This window comes from Xenopus tropicalis, chromosome 7, assembly GCF_000004195.4.
Source record: "Xenopus tropicalis strain Nigerian chromosome 7, UCB_Xtro_10.0, whole genome shotgun sequence".
Lineage (NCBI taxonomy): Eukaryota > Metazoa > Chordata > Amphibia > Anura > Pipidae > Xenopus > Xenopus tropicalis.
The window spans coordinates 104,315,204-104,332,646 of NC_030683.2; the positions used below are offsets into that span (position 1 = coordinate 104,315,204).

General features: G+C 41.7%; 1 protein-coding gene across 1 annotated transcript in view; it reads left to right on the forward strand.

The window, feature by feature from the left end:
• The first annotated feature begins 3,297 nt into the window (after positions 1-3,297).
• LOC100494984 (sacsin) overlaps positions 3,298-17,443 on the forward strand; it is a 40,807-nt gene continuing 26,661 nt past the window's right edge. Inside the window, exons 1-6 of the mRNA XM_031906007.1 lie at positions 3,298-3,351; positions 7,342-7,381; positions 10,756-10,838; positions 12,953-13,064; positions 14,758-14,904; positions 15,065-16,469. Of these exons, the coding sequence (XP_031761867.1) occupies positions 7,378-7,381; positions 10,756-10,838; positions 12,953-13,064; positions 14,758-14,904; positions 15,065-16,469 (1,751 nt within the window). The 5' untranslated portion in view covers positions 3,298-3,351; positions 7,342-7,377. The remainder of the gene's footprint in view (positions 3,352-7,341; positions 7,382-10,755; positions 10,839-12,952; positions 13,065-14,757; positions 14,905-15,064; positions 16,470-17,443) is intronic.

Below are 17,443 nucleotides of genomic sequence, written 5' to 3' on the forward strand. Positions count from 1 at the left end.
GTTGGGAAACTTGCCTCAGTTGGCAGCAAGTTACCAGGGGCAGCAAGAAGCTACTCTTGGTATAGACTAGGCCTGAGTTGGCCCTATGCCCACCACCCACAAAAAAAGTAAGCAAGCGGGTATGGGCTATGCTGCTTCAGTGCGGCACTGAAACCTTGCCTGCTCCTCGTCACACAGGGTGCTGCTGCCCGAGGCAAGGTTTCACCATGGCAGGAGTACCCCTGAGTGGTATTCAGGGGGACATGGGCACACAGGAGTGCAATTCACAAAGGGAGTTCTGCACTTAATGCCTGGGCAAAGCAAGTGTAAAGGTGGCCTCAAAAGAGCCAATAAAAGCTGCTGATATGGTCCTTCCAAACTAAGCCGGAAGTTTATTGGCCACTTAATGGGCCCACCGACAGTTCTGCCTGACAAACAGTGTCGGACTGGAACCCCAGGGGCTCAGCAGAAAACCTGAGACAATGGGCCCACTCTCCAAAATATTTTTCCTGATTTCCTCACTCAACATCTTTATTCTCCTATTATTTTTAATTGTATGCTAGCATCTATCCTTCCATCTATTTTTTCTCTTTGTTCCCATTCATAAATAGCAAATGACCATAAAGTAGGCCAAATGGCTAAAAGCAGGAAGGCCCACTGACACCTGGGCCCACCGGGAGTTTTCCTGGTATCCTGGGGGGCCAGTCCGACACTGCTGACAAATATCTGGCCAAAATCCAACAAGAACCACATCTGTGTGCTGATGTGGTCTTATAGGCCCTTCTTTATGATCTATCTGCCAGCGTATGGCCAGCATTAGGCACAGGCCCCCTTGCATCTTGGTGCTCTACACGCCGCTCCTTATCAGTCACAGTATAACAGTTAACAGAAAGATGCATCACGGAAAAGTGCACACAATTCTGTGCTTCTAAATAGTAAAGGAGGCGTTGATGGAGTTGTTAGGTGGTCAAAAGAGCAAACTGAAAATAGCAAAAGTCAACAACCCTTTTGTTTGCATTATGGGGCAGGAATGTGGAAATCTTCTTTGCAATCTACTACTTTGATGACATTGACAAAATGGCAGAAACAGAAACTTAGGTGTGTCATTTCTGTTCAGCTCCATGTCACATGAACTCTTACTAACTTGATACAGAATAGATCCACAAGCTCCATGGCTAATTGCCATTTTTGTTTATCTAAAGCAGTGCCGTCCAACTTATTACATATAGTGGCCAATTATATCTCATACAGCTTGTTGGAGGCCTGGAGCCACTGAGCAACTTGGGGGTCATAGAAATCCTTTGGAGGGCCACATCTGAACCACAGGTCTCCAGTTGGACAGCCCTGATCTAGAGATTACAGCAGAATCTACAACATGCATCTAACTGCTTATTATTCAGGCAGCATTAGGATTTAATATGTGTCTGGTATTAAGGGGCTCAGGTGACAACTTTGTCTTGGCTCATATTTTCAGACATTTAAGATACGTTTGCCTATATGTTTCTCCCCTCTACCTCCTATGGTAATGTGCATGCCTCCTATGTTGTTTACAATTTACATTCCTGGCTCTACATAACTAATTATGTTGCTGGGATTTTAATGATGTTGCCTAATCAACAACTTAATTGTTATAAAGTAATAGTTTTTTATGTTCATGGTTAAATGATTGTACATTTTTCACAACACAAGATCTGCCACAACTTTTTAACACATTACAAAATAAATTCTATGGGATTACTTTTCTCGGCTTTAGCTTTATTCTTAGAGCTCCTTGGCATCTTCTTATATTCTCATAGCCAGTGTCGGACTGGGGTTTGAGGGCCCAAGGGGCTGCCCCTCAGGGGCCCCTCCTCTCAAACCCAAGGGTATTAACATGCCTTTGGCCCTTTCTACAGGGTCTGACTGGGCCGCCGTGACACCAGGAATAAATGGGCAGGGGCCCCTGCAGAAGGTTAGGGGGCATGGTGGGGGGTGCGAGGCCCCTGTGGTGGCAGCCTCGGTGGGCCCTGCACACCCCAGTCCAACTCTGCCTTTCTACAGTATATTGCTATACAGCTTCTACTCTTATGGGAAGCTTTCCACAAAATGTTGGACCAGTGTTGGTGGGTTTTGCTTCCATCCTGCCATAACTAACAGGCGGGCAGGGGAAAGGGGAGTCTGTTTCCTCTATAGTTATAGAAATCCCCCCTGCCCAGCTACTCTTACCTACACTGGCATAAGCGGGCAATGAGCTGGGGGACGTGATCTATCTGGCAGGTGGGTGTAGGGAGGGCCGGGTCGGAGAGTCTGTGAGTGCTGGGCCTGGCGCAGAGTTATTACGCCACTGTACAACAGCATTGTGAAGATCGGCAGTGTTGTTGGGGGATCAGGTTTAGCTCACGGTCCGAAATTACGATTCATCCAACGGGTCCTGCTGGGTTGAAGTCAAGGCTCTGTGCTGGTCAGCCAAGTTCGTTGGTTCCTATCCCAGCAAACTAATTCTGTATAACTTGCTTTGTGCATGGGGCAGTATTGTGCTGGAACAGAAAAGAACCTTCACTATATTGTTTCCACAAAGTAGGAAGCATCTAAAGATAAAACAAAGAAATAGACTATAAAGCGTATAAAATATATTTTGGGTTTCTGTATCAACCCAAGCTGACCACTGCCCTTCAGCAGTGTGCTGCTAAAGATGCCCATTGTACTACACAGTCCAAATTGAAATGGGGGTCATTTATCAACACTGGGCAAATTGGCAAATGGGCAGTAACCCGTGGCAACATTCATTGTTCTACCTGCAGCAGGTTACAAAAACCCAATCAGTGATTAGTTGCTATGGGTTACTGCCCACAGGCAAATTTACCCAGTGTTGGTAGATGAACCCCCTATATCTTTGTGCTTATAGCACCTGTGGTCCTTCGAATTTTCAGCCTCTGTAGTTAAATGCTTCTTAGGAACAAAAAACAGCAAGATTTTGTTGACAGCTACACACAGAAAATGTAGAATATATATTTGAATCTATCTAATTGCCCAAGTATTCCAGGAAATGGAGTGGTAAATAGAACTGTTCATGCTGTAATGGTCAGCCTTGCTGTTTAAAGTGGCACATCCATCTTATGCTAAGAGCAGCATTGGCATCCCTCCCGTACCGGCCCTTCTAGGCTGAGCAGGGGTTAATGTCTTCTTCCCTGGCATTTTGGTTTCTGATAAAGTGCCAAAGGTTTCAGGAGGTGAAATGAAACTTAGCAGTTAAAAAAATTCAGTAAAAAGGAGGGGTTTGAGCACAAATGGGGAAATGAAGTTTCACTTTCGTTTCTTATCCCAGTGAATAAAAGAGAAGGAGGCTGAGTGAGGGCAGCAGAGATGCAGCAGCGCAGAGCCGGGCAGCACTGGGTAAGAGCATTCCCTCCTCTACATCCGCCCCATTATTATTATATTATATGCTGAGAATGATGTGCGGCTCATCCGCAACCCTCTGTATTGGCAAAGGAACAGCCTGTATTGGCAATGAATTTCTACAGAACTCGGCAATTAGGTGGAATTGCTTTGAAGTAGGGATAATGTAATGTATTTATTTATATTGTGCCAGAATTGTAAGCAGTGCTTTGCAAGGCACAGACGGACTATAGTTATTTTAGTTAGATAATTTCAGTACACACACAATTGGGAGCTTGCAATCTAGTAATAGTACAGATTGACTCCTTAATAAGGGATGTCTGTAGTCAGTGTGGCTTTTTCCTTTTAACAATGATTTACATGGCAGCAAATGGCCAGTTGAGTCATTTTAAAGTGTTCACATTAGTAAAAATAATTAGCAATGTCCAGCACACAGATCTGTCTATTTTTCCCAAGGCTCTCATAATGACACCTTACCTGCCATAAACTGGCTAGAGAGCGCTCACATGCCAAAAAGAAGGTGCACTGACCTTTCCCTCCTACTAAAGAGACAGAGCATAGTGTGTATAGGCTGCATAGTGAGCACTCCCCTGCCCAGAGACTGGTTAGTGAGCACTCCCCTGCCCAGAGACTGGTTAGTGAGCACTCCCCTGCCCCAGAGACTGGTTAGTGAGCACTCCCCTGCCCAGAGACTGCATAGTCAGCACTCCCCTGCCCCAGAGACTGCATAGGGAGCTTTCTTCTGCCCCAGAGACTGCATAGTGAGAACTCCCCTGCCCCAGAGACTGCATAGGGAGCTTTCTTCTGCCCCAGAGACTGCATATTGAGCACTCCCCTGCCCAAGAGACTGCATAGTGAGCACTCCCCTGCCCCAGAGACTGCACAGGGAGCTTTCTTTTGCCCTAGAGACTGGTTAGTGAGCACTCTCCTGCCCAGAGACTGGTTAGTGAGAACTCCCCTGCCCCAGAGACTGCATAGTGAGAACTCCCCTGCCCCAGAGACTGCACAGGGAGTTTTCTTCTGCCCCAGAGACTGCATAGTGAGCACTCCCCTGCCCCAGAGACTGCATAGTGAGCACTCCCCTGCCCCAGAGACTGCATAGGGAGCTTTCTTCTGCCCCAGAGACTGCATAGTGAGCACTCCCCTGCCCAAGAGATTGCATAGTGAGCACTCCCCTGCCCCAGAGACTGCACAGGGAGCTTTCTTTTGCCCTAGAGACTGGTTAGTGAGCACTCTCCTGCCCAGAGACTGGTTAGTGAGAACTCCCCTGCCCCAGAGACTGCATAGTGAGAACTCCCCTGCCCCAGAGACTGCATAGTGAGCACTCCCCTGCCCCAGAGACTGCATAGTGAGCACTCCCCTGCCCCAGAGACTGCATAGGGAGATTTTTTCTGCACCAGAGGCTGCATAGTGAGCACTCCCCTGCCCCAGAGACTGCATAGTGAGCACTCCCCTGCCCCAGAGACTGCATAGTGAGCACTCCCCTGCCCCAGAGACTGCATAGGGAGATTTTTTCTGCCCCAGAGGCTGCATAGGGAGCTTTTTTCTGCCCCAGAGACTGCATAGGGAGCCTTTTCTGCCCCAGAGACTGCATAGGGAGCTTTCTTCTGCCCCAGAGACTGCATAGGGAGCTTTCTTCTGCCCCAGAGACTGCATAGGGAGCTTTCTTCTGCCCCAGAGACTGCATTGTGAGCACTCCCCTGCCCAGAGACTGCACAGAACACATTTCTGCATTGTGAGCTTTTCCTCTCCATGGATCTGCAAAATAAACTTTCTTTTGCCATAGAGGCTGCATAGTGAGCTTTCCCTTTTCACAGAGACTGCTTAATTAGTTTAGCCCCATCAAAGAGACTACAGAGTGAGCTCTCCCCAGTGACATCTCACTGCCCCAAAGACTGCATAGTTACATCGCCCCTGTCACATGGTCTGCACGGTGACCTCTGTGTAATGGGCTCTATCCAGGAAGTCCAACAGTGAGTTCTCCCTGCCTGACTGATTGCAAGTGAGTTCTCCCTTCCCATACAAATGAAGTTACCCCTTACTATAAAGACAACAGCTAAAGATTTACCTCCTAAAGATACCATAGGATGAGCTCTTCCCTGCTACAGAAGCAATGGCTTGTGCCTCTTGGAAATTTATTATCTTTTGTTTTGGTGTAAGCTTGAGCTTTGTATAACCATTGTTAATTAATGGGCATTGTGATAGCTGCCATTAGTACACCCCATTTTGCCTCTGGAACTATACATTGGAAACCTTGTTATGAGCTAAGGGGGGCAATCCTGAATGCCAGTTAAGATATGTGTGAGATTTGGGGTAAGTGTCTATTTTCTGCCCTGGTTACCACTAGTATTAAAGCTGGGTGACTGTTACCCCAATGTTTCTATATATCTGTAACCTTGCTATGAGCTAAGGGGGCCCAGCCTGAAGGTCAATTAGAGTAAAATTCAAGGTGAGTGCTTATTTCTGCCCAGATTACCCCTGGAACTATAACAGGGTAACTATTACCCCAGTCACGCTACTGCTTATATTAGGATTTATAGGTAATGGCTATTTACCAAACATGGAACTAGCTGGTTTTATCAGTTTCTAACCATCACATGCAATGAATGCGACATAAGCACTCACCCTAAATCTCATGCTAACTGGCCTTTAGGCTGGGTCCCCATAGTTCATAACAGATATATAGAAATGTGGTCACCCTGCTATAGTACAGCACTGTACTGTTATCCACCATTACTATCCATCTGTAAAACCCCAATTTCTATCCTTAAAGTTATATATTTCTAAATGATTGTGGATCTGGCTGCTTTGCTTGATACACCCCTGTTTCCATTGGGAGCGCTCGTCAAGAAATGTAGTAACAGTTGCAATTTGTTATCTCATAGCATAGCAGTATTTATCATGCTGTGTAAAAAGTGGAGTGAAACATTACCGGTGATGTTGCCGAGGGCAACCAATCAGCAATTAGATTTCAACAGTTAGAAAATGAAAGCAAAGCATCTGATTGGCTGCTATGAGCAACATCACCGGTGATGTTTTACTCCACTTATTCAACTATAATAAATATACCCCCTCTGCTGGGCAGGTAGTTGATGGAGTGTACTGTATATTTCACCAATGATAAAGAGTTATCCAGGGAAATGTGTGATATTGTAGCAGGTATATGCTAGATTCTTTTACCAGTTTAAGAAAAGCTGGATAAAGGGTCCCTGGTGTGAATGGAGTGAGTGTAGGGTGTGCCCACCATTCCAAAGGCCTGCCCAGAGCTTGCAGCTGACCAGCCAAGTAGCTGCTTGAGTAGCCCAAAGCTGTGCAGGGGAGTCCTGATCCCTGGTAAATGGGGCTTTAGCAGAGATCCTCTCTCTCTCTCTCTCTTGGCATAGGTTTTGTTATTTTGTGTTTTTTTTTTCCTTTTAATTAAAGTGACTTTGGGCCAATTGTACCCTATTTTGGGACTTCATTGTGTTATTTTGTGGGTGTCTAAGCAAGAGTGTGCCGGTCTGCCCTAGGAGAGCAACATCCTGCTACTCGTAATCCTTATACTACCCATAGCAGCCAGTGTGCAGGGGGCACCGGTCCATTGTCGGAAATCAAGTATCTTAGTTTCTTTTTGAAAGTGGGGATCCACTGTGTCTTTCATAATGTACTCGGTTATCCACACTACAAAGATCCAGTGCAGAAATAAAGAAAGGGAGCAAATTATGCCTGATATATCTACCCAACTATATAGGTTCCCTTATCACATGATAAGCATTATCCAACATCTAGCCAGGGATGTCCAACTTTTGAGGGGCATGCAAGGCGATTGGCAACATCCGGAGGATTCCAAACTGAGGGCTCCAAATATCTGAGATATTATATCCTCTAGTTAAAATCTGTAAATCACATATTTATATATAGACTTAATACTTCTTAGAGCATTACATTGAATAATTTGTCTGCGAGGTATCTGTATTTATGTTTCCGTATTTATTGGTCATCTTGCAGTGTTAAAGAAGAAACGGAATCATATTCCTTGCAAACATGGGTAAGTCTTATTTACGTACTTTGTTGCTGCTCAGTAAATCTGTAGCTTTACATGTAAAACATCATTTATTATAAATACGATTGTTTCTGTTATTGATGGTCCCTTAAATGAGCAGTATGCTACATTCCCTAAGTTGGGCACCTGATTGATGTGCAGGTGAGGGCGCTGAAGGAAGTGTCTACATGTGGGGGACACTTATCCGCAGATGGTAATTAGTTACAGGACAGAAGAAGGAAATATAAAAGGAAATACTTTTTGTAAAGAATCTTGACCTTTTTCAGTTCATAAAAGGCTCTTTGTTAACAGAAATTTTTGTTTTTTTACAATGTCGAGACAAGTTTCTGACATTCTATCTCTCCAGACCACTGAGCATTATGCACTGGTTTTGTACATGGTGTATACTTTAAAGGGTAGGTCGGCCCAAAATATAATATTTTGCCTAATAAAACCTAATTCTAAGCAACTTTCCAATATACATTCATTACATATTTGCCATGGTCTCTGACTTATTTGTACAGGCATGGGATCCCTTATCCGGAAACTCGTTATCCAGAAAGCTCCAAATTACAGAAAGGCTGTCTCCCATAGACTCCATTATAAGCAAATAATTCTAATTTTTTTAATGATTCCCTTTTCTCTGTAATAATAAACAGTATCTGTACTTGATCCCAACTAAGATATAATTACCCCTTATTGGGGGCAGAACAGCCCTATTGGGTTTATTTAATGGTTAAATGATTCCCTTTTCTCTGTAATAATAAAACAGTACCTGTACTTGATCCCAACTAAGATATAATTACCCCTTATTGGGGGCAGAACAGCCCTATTGGGTTTATTTAATGGTTAAATGATTCCCTTTTCTCTGTAATAATAAAACAGTACCTGTACTTGATCCCAACTAAGATATAATTACCCCCTTATTGGGGGCAGAACAGCCCTATTGGGTTTATTTAATGGTTAAATGATTCCCTTTTCTCTGTAATAATAAAACAGTACCTGTACTTGATCCCAACTAAGATATAATTACCCCTTATTGGGGGCAGAACAGCCCTATTGGGTTTATTTAATGGTTAAATGATTCCTTTTTCTCTGTAATAATAAAACAGTACCTGTACTTGATCCCAACTAAGATATAATTAATCCTTATTGGGGGCAGAACTATCCCATTGCATTAATATTTAAATTATTTTTAGCCGAGTTATGGAGATCCAAATTATGGAAAGTTCCCTTATCTGGAAAACCCCAGGTCCTGAGCATTCTGGATAACAGGTCCCATACCTGTATATATAATAGCTATTAGAAGTAGTGTTTGTCTGTTCTTTTCTATTCCCTGCCCTGGTGGCTCTGGCATTTGAAACAATGTAACACAAGGCAGCAGACTGACAGACCTGACTCGCTGGAGGAGACTGACCTTTGCAACATTGTTTAAAAAGTGACAAACAGGAGTTCATGCTGCTTTCAATAGCAATTAAATTTACAAATAACTTTTAAAGCACTACAAATTTTCAATAAATTCACATTGGAAAGTTGCTTAGAATTATGTTTTCTTTTATTAGGAAAAACATTATTTTTGGGGTTGACTTGTCCTTTAATAACTGTGTGAGTTCACATATGAGTCTTGACTCTCATTACCACCTTGGGATCAGCTTTTTTAGTACAGGTATGGACCTGTTATTCTGAATGCTCGGTGTCTGGGGTCTTTCTGTAATTTGGATCTGCATACATTAATTCTACTTAAAAACATTAAATTAACCCATCTAGTAGAATTAAGTTCAGTTGTTTTAGACTTAATTCTACTAGATACTGTATATCATGACTTGGATGAATGAGAATCTTCATAGAAATTAAATTAACCCAATAGGATTAATTATATCTTAGTTGGGATCAAGTACAGGTACTGTTTTATTATTACAGAGAAAAGGGAATCATTTAACCATGAAATAAACCCAATAGGGCTGTTCTGCGCCCAATAAGGGGTAATTATATCTTAGTTGGGATCAAGTACAGGTACTGTTTTATTATTACAGAGAAAAGGGAATCATTTAACCATGAAATAAACCCAATAGGGCTGTTCTGCGCCCAATAAGGGGTAATTATATCTTAGTTGGGATCAAGTACAGGTACTGTTTTATTATTACAGAGAAAAGGGAATCATTTAACCATTAAATAAACCCAATAGGGCTGTTCTGCCCCCAATAAGGGGTAATTATATCTTAGTTGGGATCAAGTACAGGTACTGTTTTATTATTACAGAGAAAAGGGGAATCATTTAACCATGAAATAAACCCAATAGGACTGTTCTGCCCCCAATAAGGATTAATTATATCTTAGTTGGGATCAAGTACAGGTACTGTTTTATTATTACAGAGAAAAAGGAAATAATTTTAAAAATTAAATTTTTTTTATTAAAATGGACTCAGTGGGAGATGGATTTAATTCAGAGCTTTCTGGATAGTGGGTTTCCATAAAACAGATCCCATTTTATGATATGCAAGGCTAAGCAACATATCTCTAGCCTCTAGGGCTGGTTGGTTTTAATGCAAAGGTTTTAGGGAATGCTTCATGAATAATAATACGGTTTATAAATTGTCAGTCTGACAGGTTGTACAATACCAGTAATTTATTTAGTGGCTCCAAACAGACCCGACTTTAGCCAAGGTGCAAGCTTAAGGGAGGGGCACATGTGGAGTTGGCTGGGATAAATCTTTGCTATTGCAGGAGACTAATCTCCCCAAAATGCCAAAAATCGTCAGTGGGATGGCATATGTGTCGCTTTGGTTTTTCCTACTTCGGCGACTTTGGAAATCCGAAGTGACACGTATGCCATCCCATTGTCAATTTACATTCTTGCCGGTTGGATGGCATCTCAGGGAGATTAGTCGCCTGTGCTAGGAAAGATTTATAGCCACCGTGTGCCACCGCCCTAAACCACTTCAGCAAGGTATGGCACTTTATAACTGGTATAACTCATATCTGTGGAATAATGGAAATTTAACTGAAGGGGTCCATCAGTTTTTACCAACAAAATATGGCAAGGGATCCAGGTATCCCACTGCCTTTTACATTTTAGCTCTTCCACCCTAGTAGACTTGCCTCGTGCATATACAAACATGGTCTAAGTGCAGATGAATAACTATCACCATGTTTTTTTCATATCACGTCAGTTAGGCTTCAATGCATTTCTTACTTTGACATAAAGATGAAGACCAATTGAAAGTGAATCAAAATTAGTAAGAAGCCTTGGGCACACCTTAATCATAGTATTCTGTGTGAAGTGTATAGATCTGTTTGATAAAGTGATAAATAATTCAATTTCATGCTCCTGTACGCTATGTATTATCAGCCCAATTTATTTTGCAATCATTTTCTTACAGACTTTTTTCAAAGAGCACCCCCTTTCTTGATCCAGCTGCAGAATATTTTGCGGAAGTATCCAGATGGCGGACAGATTTTAAAAGTAAGTGCAGCCTAAGGTGATAGCCGTGTTCTGTTTTATAGTTTATATAAATCACCTGTTGTGTAGCCATGGGGGTAGCCATTCTGTTACACAGCAGAATGGCTTTGTAGAATATAATAGTGTTATACAGAGCTTATGTGTCATCTGCTATTTAACCTATGCCATTCAGCCCTATTTCAATTGCCCCCATGGCTACACGTCAGCTTGTTTATTTACAAGTGTGTCTGAATCAATTACACCAGTTTTACCAGTGAAGGGCAATGATATATTCAGTCTTAATTCAATTGTTGCTGGTGCTATTAATTGTTATGCAATTTTATGGCAGCAATAAGGGAATCATTTGGGGAAAATTTGCCTCCTTTCTTTTGGTTACTAAGAACTGTGACACACAAAACTCTCCAAATTGACTCTTACTCCTGGTCAGATTTAACACAATGACTGAAGGTGGCCATACACAAGCAGATTTCAGCCGCTTAGGTATGGCCAACTTACTGGGTAGGGGAGGGGGATGGTCTGTGAAGAAGTCTCCTCTCTCACATACCTTTTGCCTTTGGTGTCAGTTGGTGCTCCAGTGGTTTTGTAGACATATACAGGTATTTACAGAAGCAGGTTTTTCACGGTGAGGGCAGTGAGGTTGGGGAATGCCCTTCCTAGAGATGTTGTGATGGCAGATTCTGTTAATGCCTTTAAGAGGGGCCTGGATGAGATCTTGAACAAACATAGTATCCAAGGTTATTGTGATACTAAAATTTACAGTTAGTATTGATGTTGGTATATATGGTGGAGTGTATAGATAGGTCAGTATGGGTCTGTATGTGAGTAGATAGATAGGTCAGTATGGGTCTGAATGTGAGTGTATAGATAGGTCAGTATGGGTCTGTATGTGAGTGGATAGATAGGTCAGTATGGGTCTGTATGTGAGTGGATAGATAGGTCAATATGGGTCTGTATGTGAGTGGATAGATAGGTCAATATGGGTCTGTATGTGAGTGGATAGATAGGTCAGTATGGGTCTGTATGTGAGTATATAGATAGGTCAGTGTGGGTCTGTATGTGAGTGTATAGATAGGTCAGTGTGGGTCTGTATGTGAGTGGATAGATAGGTCAGTGTGGGTCTGTATGTGAGTGTATAGATAGGTCAGTATGGGTCTGTATGTGAGTATATAGATAGGTCAGTGTGGGTCTGTATGTGAGTGGATAGATAGGTCAGTGTGGGTCTGTATGTGAGTGGATAGATAGGTCAGTATGGGTCTGTATGTGAGTGTATAGATAGGTCAGTATAGGTCTGTATGTGAGTGTATAGATAAGTCAGTATGGGTCTGTATGTGAGTGTATAGATAGGTCAGTATGGGTCTGTATGTGAGTGGATAGATAGGTCAGTATGGGTCTGTATGTGAGTGTATAGATAGGTCAGTGTGGGTCTGTATGTGAGTGGATAGATAGGTCAGTATGGGTCTGTATGTGAGTGTATAGATAGGTCAGTGTGGGTCTGTATGTGAGTGTATAGATAGGTCAGTATGGGTCTGTATGTGAGTGTATAGATAGGTCAGTATAGTTCTATGTGTGTGTGAGGATGGGGAGGGATTTGGATATTCTACCATATAGAACAGTGATCCCCAACCAGTGGCTCAGGGGCAACATGTTGCTCACCAACCCCATGGATGTTGCTCTCAGTGCCCCCAAACCAGGGAGTTATTTTTGAATTCCTGACTTAGTGGCAAGTTTTGGTTGAATAAAAACAAGATTTACTACAAAATAAAGCCTGTAAGCTGATAGTGTCCATAGAGGCCCCTAATAGCCAATCTTAGCCCTAATTTGGCACCTCCATTAAATTTTATGATGCTTGTGTTGCTCCCCAAGTATTTTTACATTTGAAAGTGGCTCACAAATAAGAAAGGTTGGGGATCCCTGATATAGAAGAAGAGACCTGGGGGGTTAGGCCTGTGGTTATGGAACTGCTGCTCTCTGTATAAAGTACTGGGAGCGGTAGTGCTTTATAGAACTGGTGCTTATTCCTGACCTATCCCTGCTTATTCCTAGACATAACAGTATCTACTGTATGCCCTTGAAAGAGATACTGAGTACTGATACTTTGAACAACTTTATTTTCCTAGGAGCTGATACAAAATGCAGATGATGCCAAAGCCAGCAAAGTGATCTTTGTCTATGATGAAAGACAATATGGTACTGAAAGGATTTACTCAAAAGAACTCTGCAGTATCCAAGGTAATGTTCTATAAAACTTCAGCACACAGATGTCCAACTTGCTGTTGTTTAAATTCCAGCATCCTCCTGCAACCTTTAGTACTCACTTTAGAAAATCTGGCAGTGAGCTACGTGTAAAATAAGAGTACAAAAAGTCACATGTGCTTATTTATGGGGTAAGGTGCAAAATGCAATATATTGTTGCAGCGCAACTTGTTTCTTTCATTCTGCAACTTCCCCTGTGTTGCACCCGGAGGTGTAAATCTGTGCTCCTAGTGCAAAATGGGCCCTTTATGCAGCACTGCCTGCATTCACTAACCCAGCAATACAATGGGGGGCACATAGGTGTCCCATGGAAAGCCCCCTAACATTGTACATCATTTAAAGCAGTCAATGGAAAATTAGAAGTCAATGGAAAATTAGCCCAACAGTCCTATAAACTAGGTCTTTTACATCTTATGCATTACTTTGGGATAACTATTTGGTAGAATGTGTTTTTTTTTTTAAATATATATGTTTTTAAATTCTTCCAGGATCTTTTGAATATGTGTCTTTTTATTGGATCTTATGAACACATTAATAATAATTGGTTCAACTATAAAAAAAAGATTGATTTATCACCTTGTAATGAATGTTAATAGATCTAACCAATAATGGATCTATAATAATACTTGTACTAAACAAAGTACACTGTATAATATTATATTCTCTTATACAGAAATGGGATCCTTTATCCAGAGACCTGTTTTCCAGGAATCTCTGAATTGTGGGAAGGTCTTCTCCCATTGACTTCTATTCAGATAATTACATTTTTTTGAAATTATTTCATTTTTCTCTGTAATAATAAAACAGAGCCTTGTACTTGATCCCAACTTAGATATAATTACCCCTTATTGGGGGCAGAACAGCCCTATTGGGTTTATTTCATGGTTAAATGATTCCCTTTTCACTGTAATAATAAAACAGTACCTGTACTTGATCCCAACTAAGATATAATTACCCCTTATTGGGGGCAGAACAGCCCTATTGGGTTTATTTAATGGTTAAATGATTCCCTTTTCTCTGTAATAATAAAACAGTACCTGTACTTGATCCCAACTAAGATATAATTACCCCTTATTGGGGGCAGAACAGCCCTATTGGGTTTATTTAATGGTTAAATGATTCCCTTTTCTCTGTAATAATAAAACAGTACCTGTACTTGATCCCAACTAAGATATAATTATCCCTTATTGGGGGCAGAACAGCCCTATTGGGTTTATTTCATGGTTAAATGATTCCCTTTTCTCTGTAATAATAAAACAGTACCTGTACTTGATCCCAACTAAGATATAATTATCCCTTATTGGGGGCAGAACAGCCCTATTGGGTTTATTTCATGGTTAAATGATTCCCTTTTCTCTGTAATAATAAAACAGTACCTGTACTTGATCCCAACTAAGATATAATTAATCCTCACTGGAGGCAAAACAATCCTATTGTAGTTATTCATTATTTTAACGAACAAAGTATGGAATTCCAAATTACAGAAAGACCCCTTTTCAAGAAAGCCCCAGATCCTGAGCATTCTGGACAACACGTTCCATACCTGTACATTCCTATTTAAAGGTGTTGGATGAAGCCCCACTTTGAGCTCCAGCATTTGGTATTTGCAAGTGTAATGTTCAACAAAGTTGCTTATTAGATTACATGTTGGGCTGAATTCTTCCTACAGGTCCCGCTCTCTTGGTATACAATAATGAAATGTTCACTGACAAGGACTGGGAGGGAATACAGAAGCCTGGAAATAGCATCAAGCGCAAAGATCCTGATACAGTTGGGAGATTTGGTCTCGGATTCAACTCTGTTTATCACATTACAGGTATTCTTATCTCTTAATATGATTTTTAATGGGTTATATTTTCCCTGAGATCCTGCCTATTTAACAATTCTTAAGAACTGTAAATTGCATTATTTCAAATATTCTTCCTATGCAAAGGCACATAAATATACTGAACTGTCTCCCCATCTTTACCAAACAGACTACCCATGCATTTTTAGTGGAAAACACATTGGAATCCTGGACCCGCAAGAAGATGTTTTCCGTAGAGGAGGCCTTCAGTGGAGCCTTGAAGGAAGCAGGCAATGGTTAGATGAGCTGGCAGACCAGTTTCACCCATTTCAGAAAGGTTTGGAAGCTATTGGCTGTGGGACTTGGAATGAAGTCCTTCGCACAGGCTGTTTCAAAGGCACAGTATTTCGTTTCCCACTTCGAGTGAAACCCTCTGAAATTTCTGACAATATCTACAGCTCAGAGAAAGTGCAGGAACTTTTTGAGTCCTTCATTAAAGATGCAAACATCAGCCTCCTTTTCCTCCGCCATGTCAACTCTGTGTCACTGAAGAAAATTGGCAGTGATGGTAAGGTATGCGATCTGCTGACAGTCAGTGTTTCCACAGAAAAAATAGCAGAAAAACATTTAGAAGATATATCCGCAAAGACATATTTTAAGGTTACTTCTCTAAAGGTTTTCGGGAAAGACAAAGAAGAATGCAAGTGGCTGGTCACAACCAGCTCAGTACATGGAAGTCTCTTCTCAGACCTTATTGAACTAGGTAGTAAGTTGTGTAACAAACCTGCTCTTGACTTGGCGTATCCATTAAGCAAGCAGGGCATTGACTTTTTTGCTGGTCGCCTGAGTTGTGTTCTGCCGCTTCCTGACAAGGAGGAAAACCAAACAGGTCTGCCTGTTATTATCAATGGATGCTTTGATCTCACTGATGACCGCAGAAGCATGAAATGGCTTGAAGTTGACCAGCAGCACGATGAAGCAGCCAAATGGAACCAGATTCTGGTGGAAAGGTTGCTTCCTTTAGTTTATACATGTGCTGTCAAGGATGCTGTATCACTGGTAAATTTGTCAAAGATCACAAGAGAAGCAGCATATGCCATTTGGCCAGACCCAGCAAAGACTGAACACAAAGGAAGATGGTACACCCTAACCAAACAGATGGCCAGTTGTCTCACGAAGGAAAAAATACTGCAGACCGCTGGCGAATGCAACTGGATATCGGCGCCTGAAGCTGTATTTCTGTTTTGTGATAATAAAGAACTACTTAACTGCTTAGAAGAACTTCTCCTACTGCAGAATGAGCCCCTTGTTAAGGTTCCAGGGCATGTGCATAAAACACTCACGCTCGCTGAAAGCAGCGCTAAAAAGCTAAATAATGTTTCTCCGTCTTATATACGGAAACTCTTGCAAAATGGAGACTGGAGAACCTTTCCGCACGAGAAAAAACTGCTCCTTCTCAGATACATTATCAGCGATAGCCAGTATAATGACCTACTGAACATCCAGTTGCTGCCATTATCCGATGGGACATTTATAAGCTTCCAAAACACAGACAGTTATGGCATGGCATACATTGATAGCACAGACTTTCCCAGGTAAGGTTGTGAAATTCAAAAAGGGTCAGTAGCAAATTGATAAACAATAATCATTTTTGAAATTCAGGTATATTGGGGTAATTTTAGTAAAATGATGTATACCTGGTCAAAGCCTACCTACAGGCACTTGAATGATTGGATCCCCAACCTTTTTACTTGTGAGACACACATAGATGTATAAAGTGTTGGGGAGCCACACAAGAATTAAAAATGTTCCTTAAGGATGCCAAATAAGAGCTGTGATTGGCTGATTTAGAAGCACTATGTGGTCTGCTAGCTTTAGGAGGCTCTGCCAAGAGTAAAACAGTGTCTCTGGGCTTCCAAAACTTGCCTCCAAGCCAGAAATGTAAAAAATAGGCACCTGGTTTGAGGCCACTGGGAGCAACATCAAGGGGGTGGGGAGCAACATGTTACCCCTGAACCACTGGTTGGGGATCACTGCACTTAGCGATTAATAGGTTCCTGTAGATTATAATAGATGGAATAATCTACCGCTAGAAATTCCATGACTAACTATAAAGGTAGAAGGTCAAAGGCCAGGAGCTTTGAGTTATGTAAGTTTTAATCTTATACTTCTAATGTTTGAGGGCAATAAAAAGTCTGCTGGACAGTCCAGTCTATTTTTATGAGAGCAAATTGTAATTCTACATGCACTCCCTTCTAGATAAGCAGCAATACCTTGGAGCAGGTTGAATTCATAGACTCACTCAGGGCTAATTCTGTACACTGTGCTGGCTTTTGCAGTGTTAGCCAGTTTAATAATTGGAAATCGCAGTGACTAATCGCCCTGTGTGTCTTCGCCCTAATAAATGCTATTTTTTAAAACATATGCATGATTTTTTGCATATCTTACATGAAAGAAAGCACTAGCGCCTATTTAAAAATTAGATTCCTTTAACTCACTAGGGCTCATTAACTAATGGCAGCTCCATGTTTTTAACACTTTGTATTGTGCCCTGAGGGTTAGCGGTATG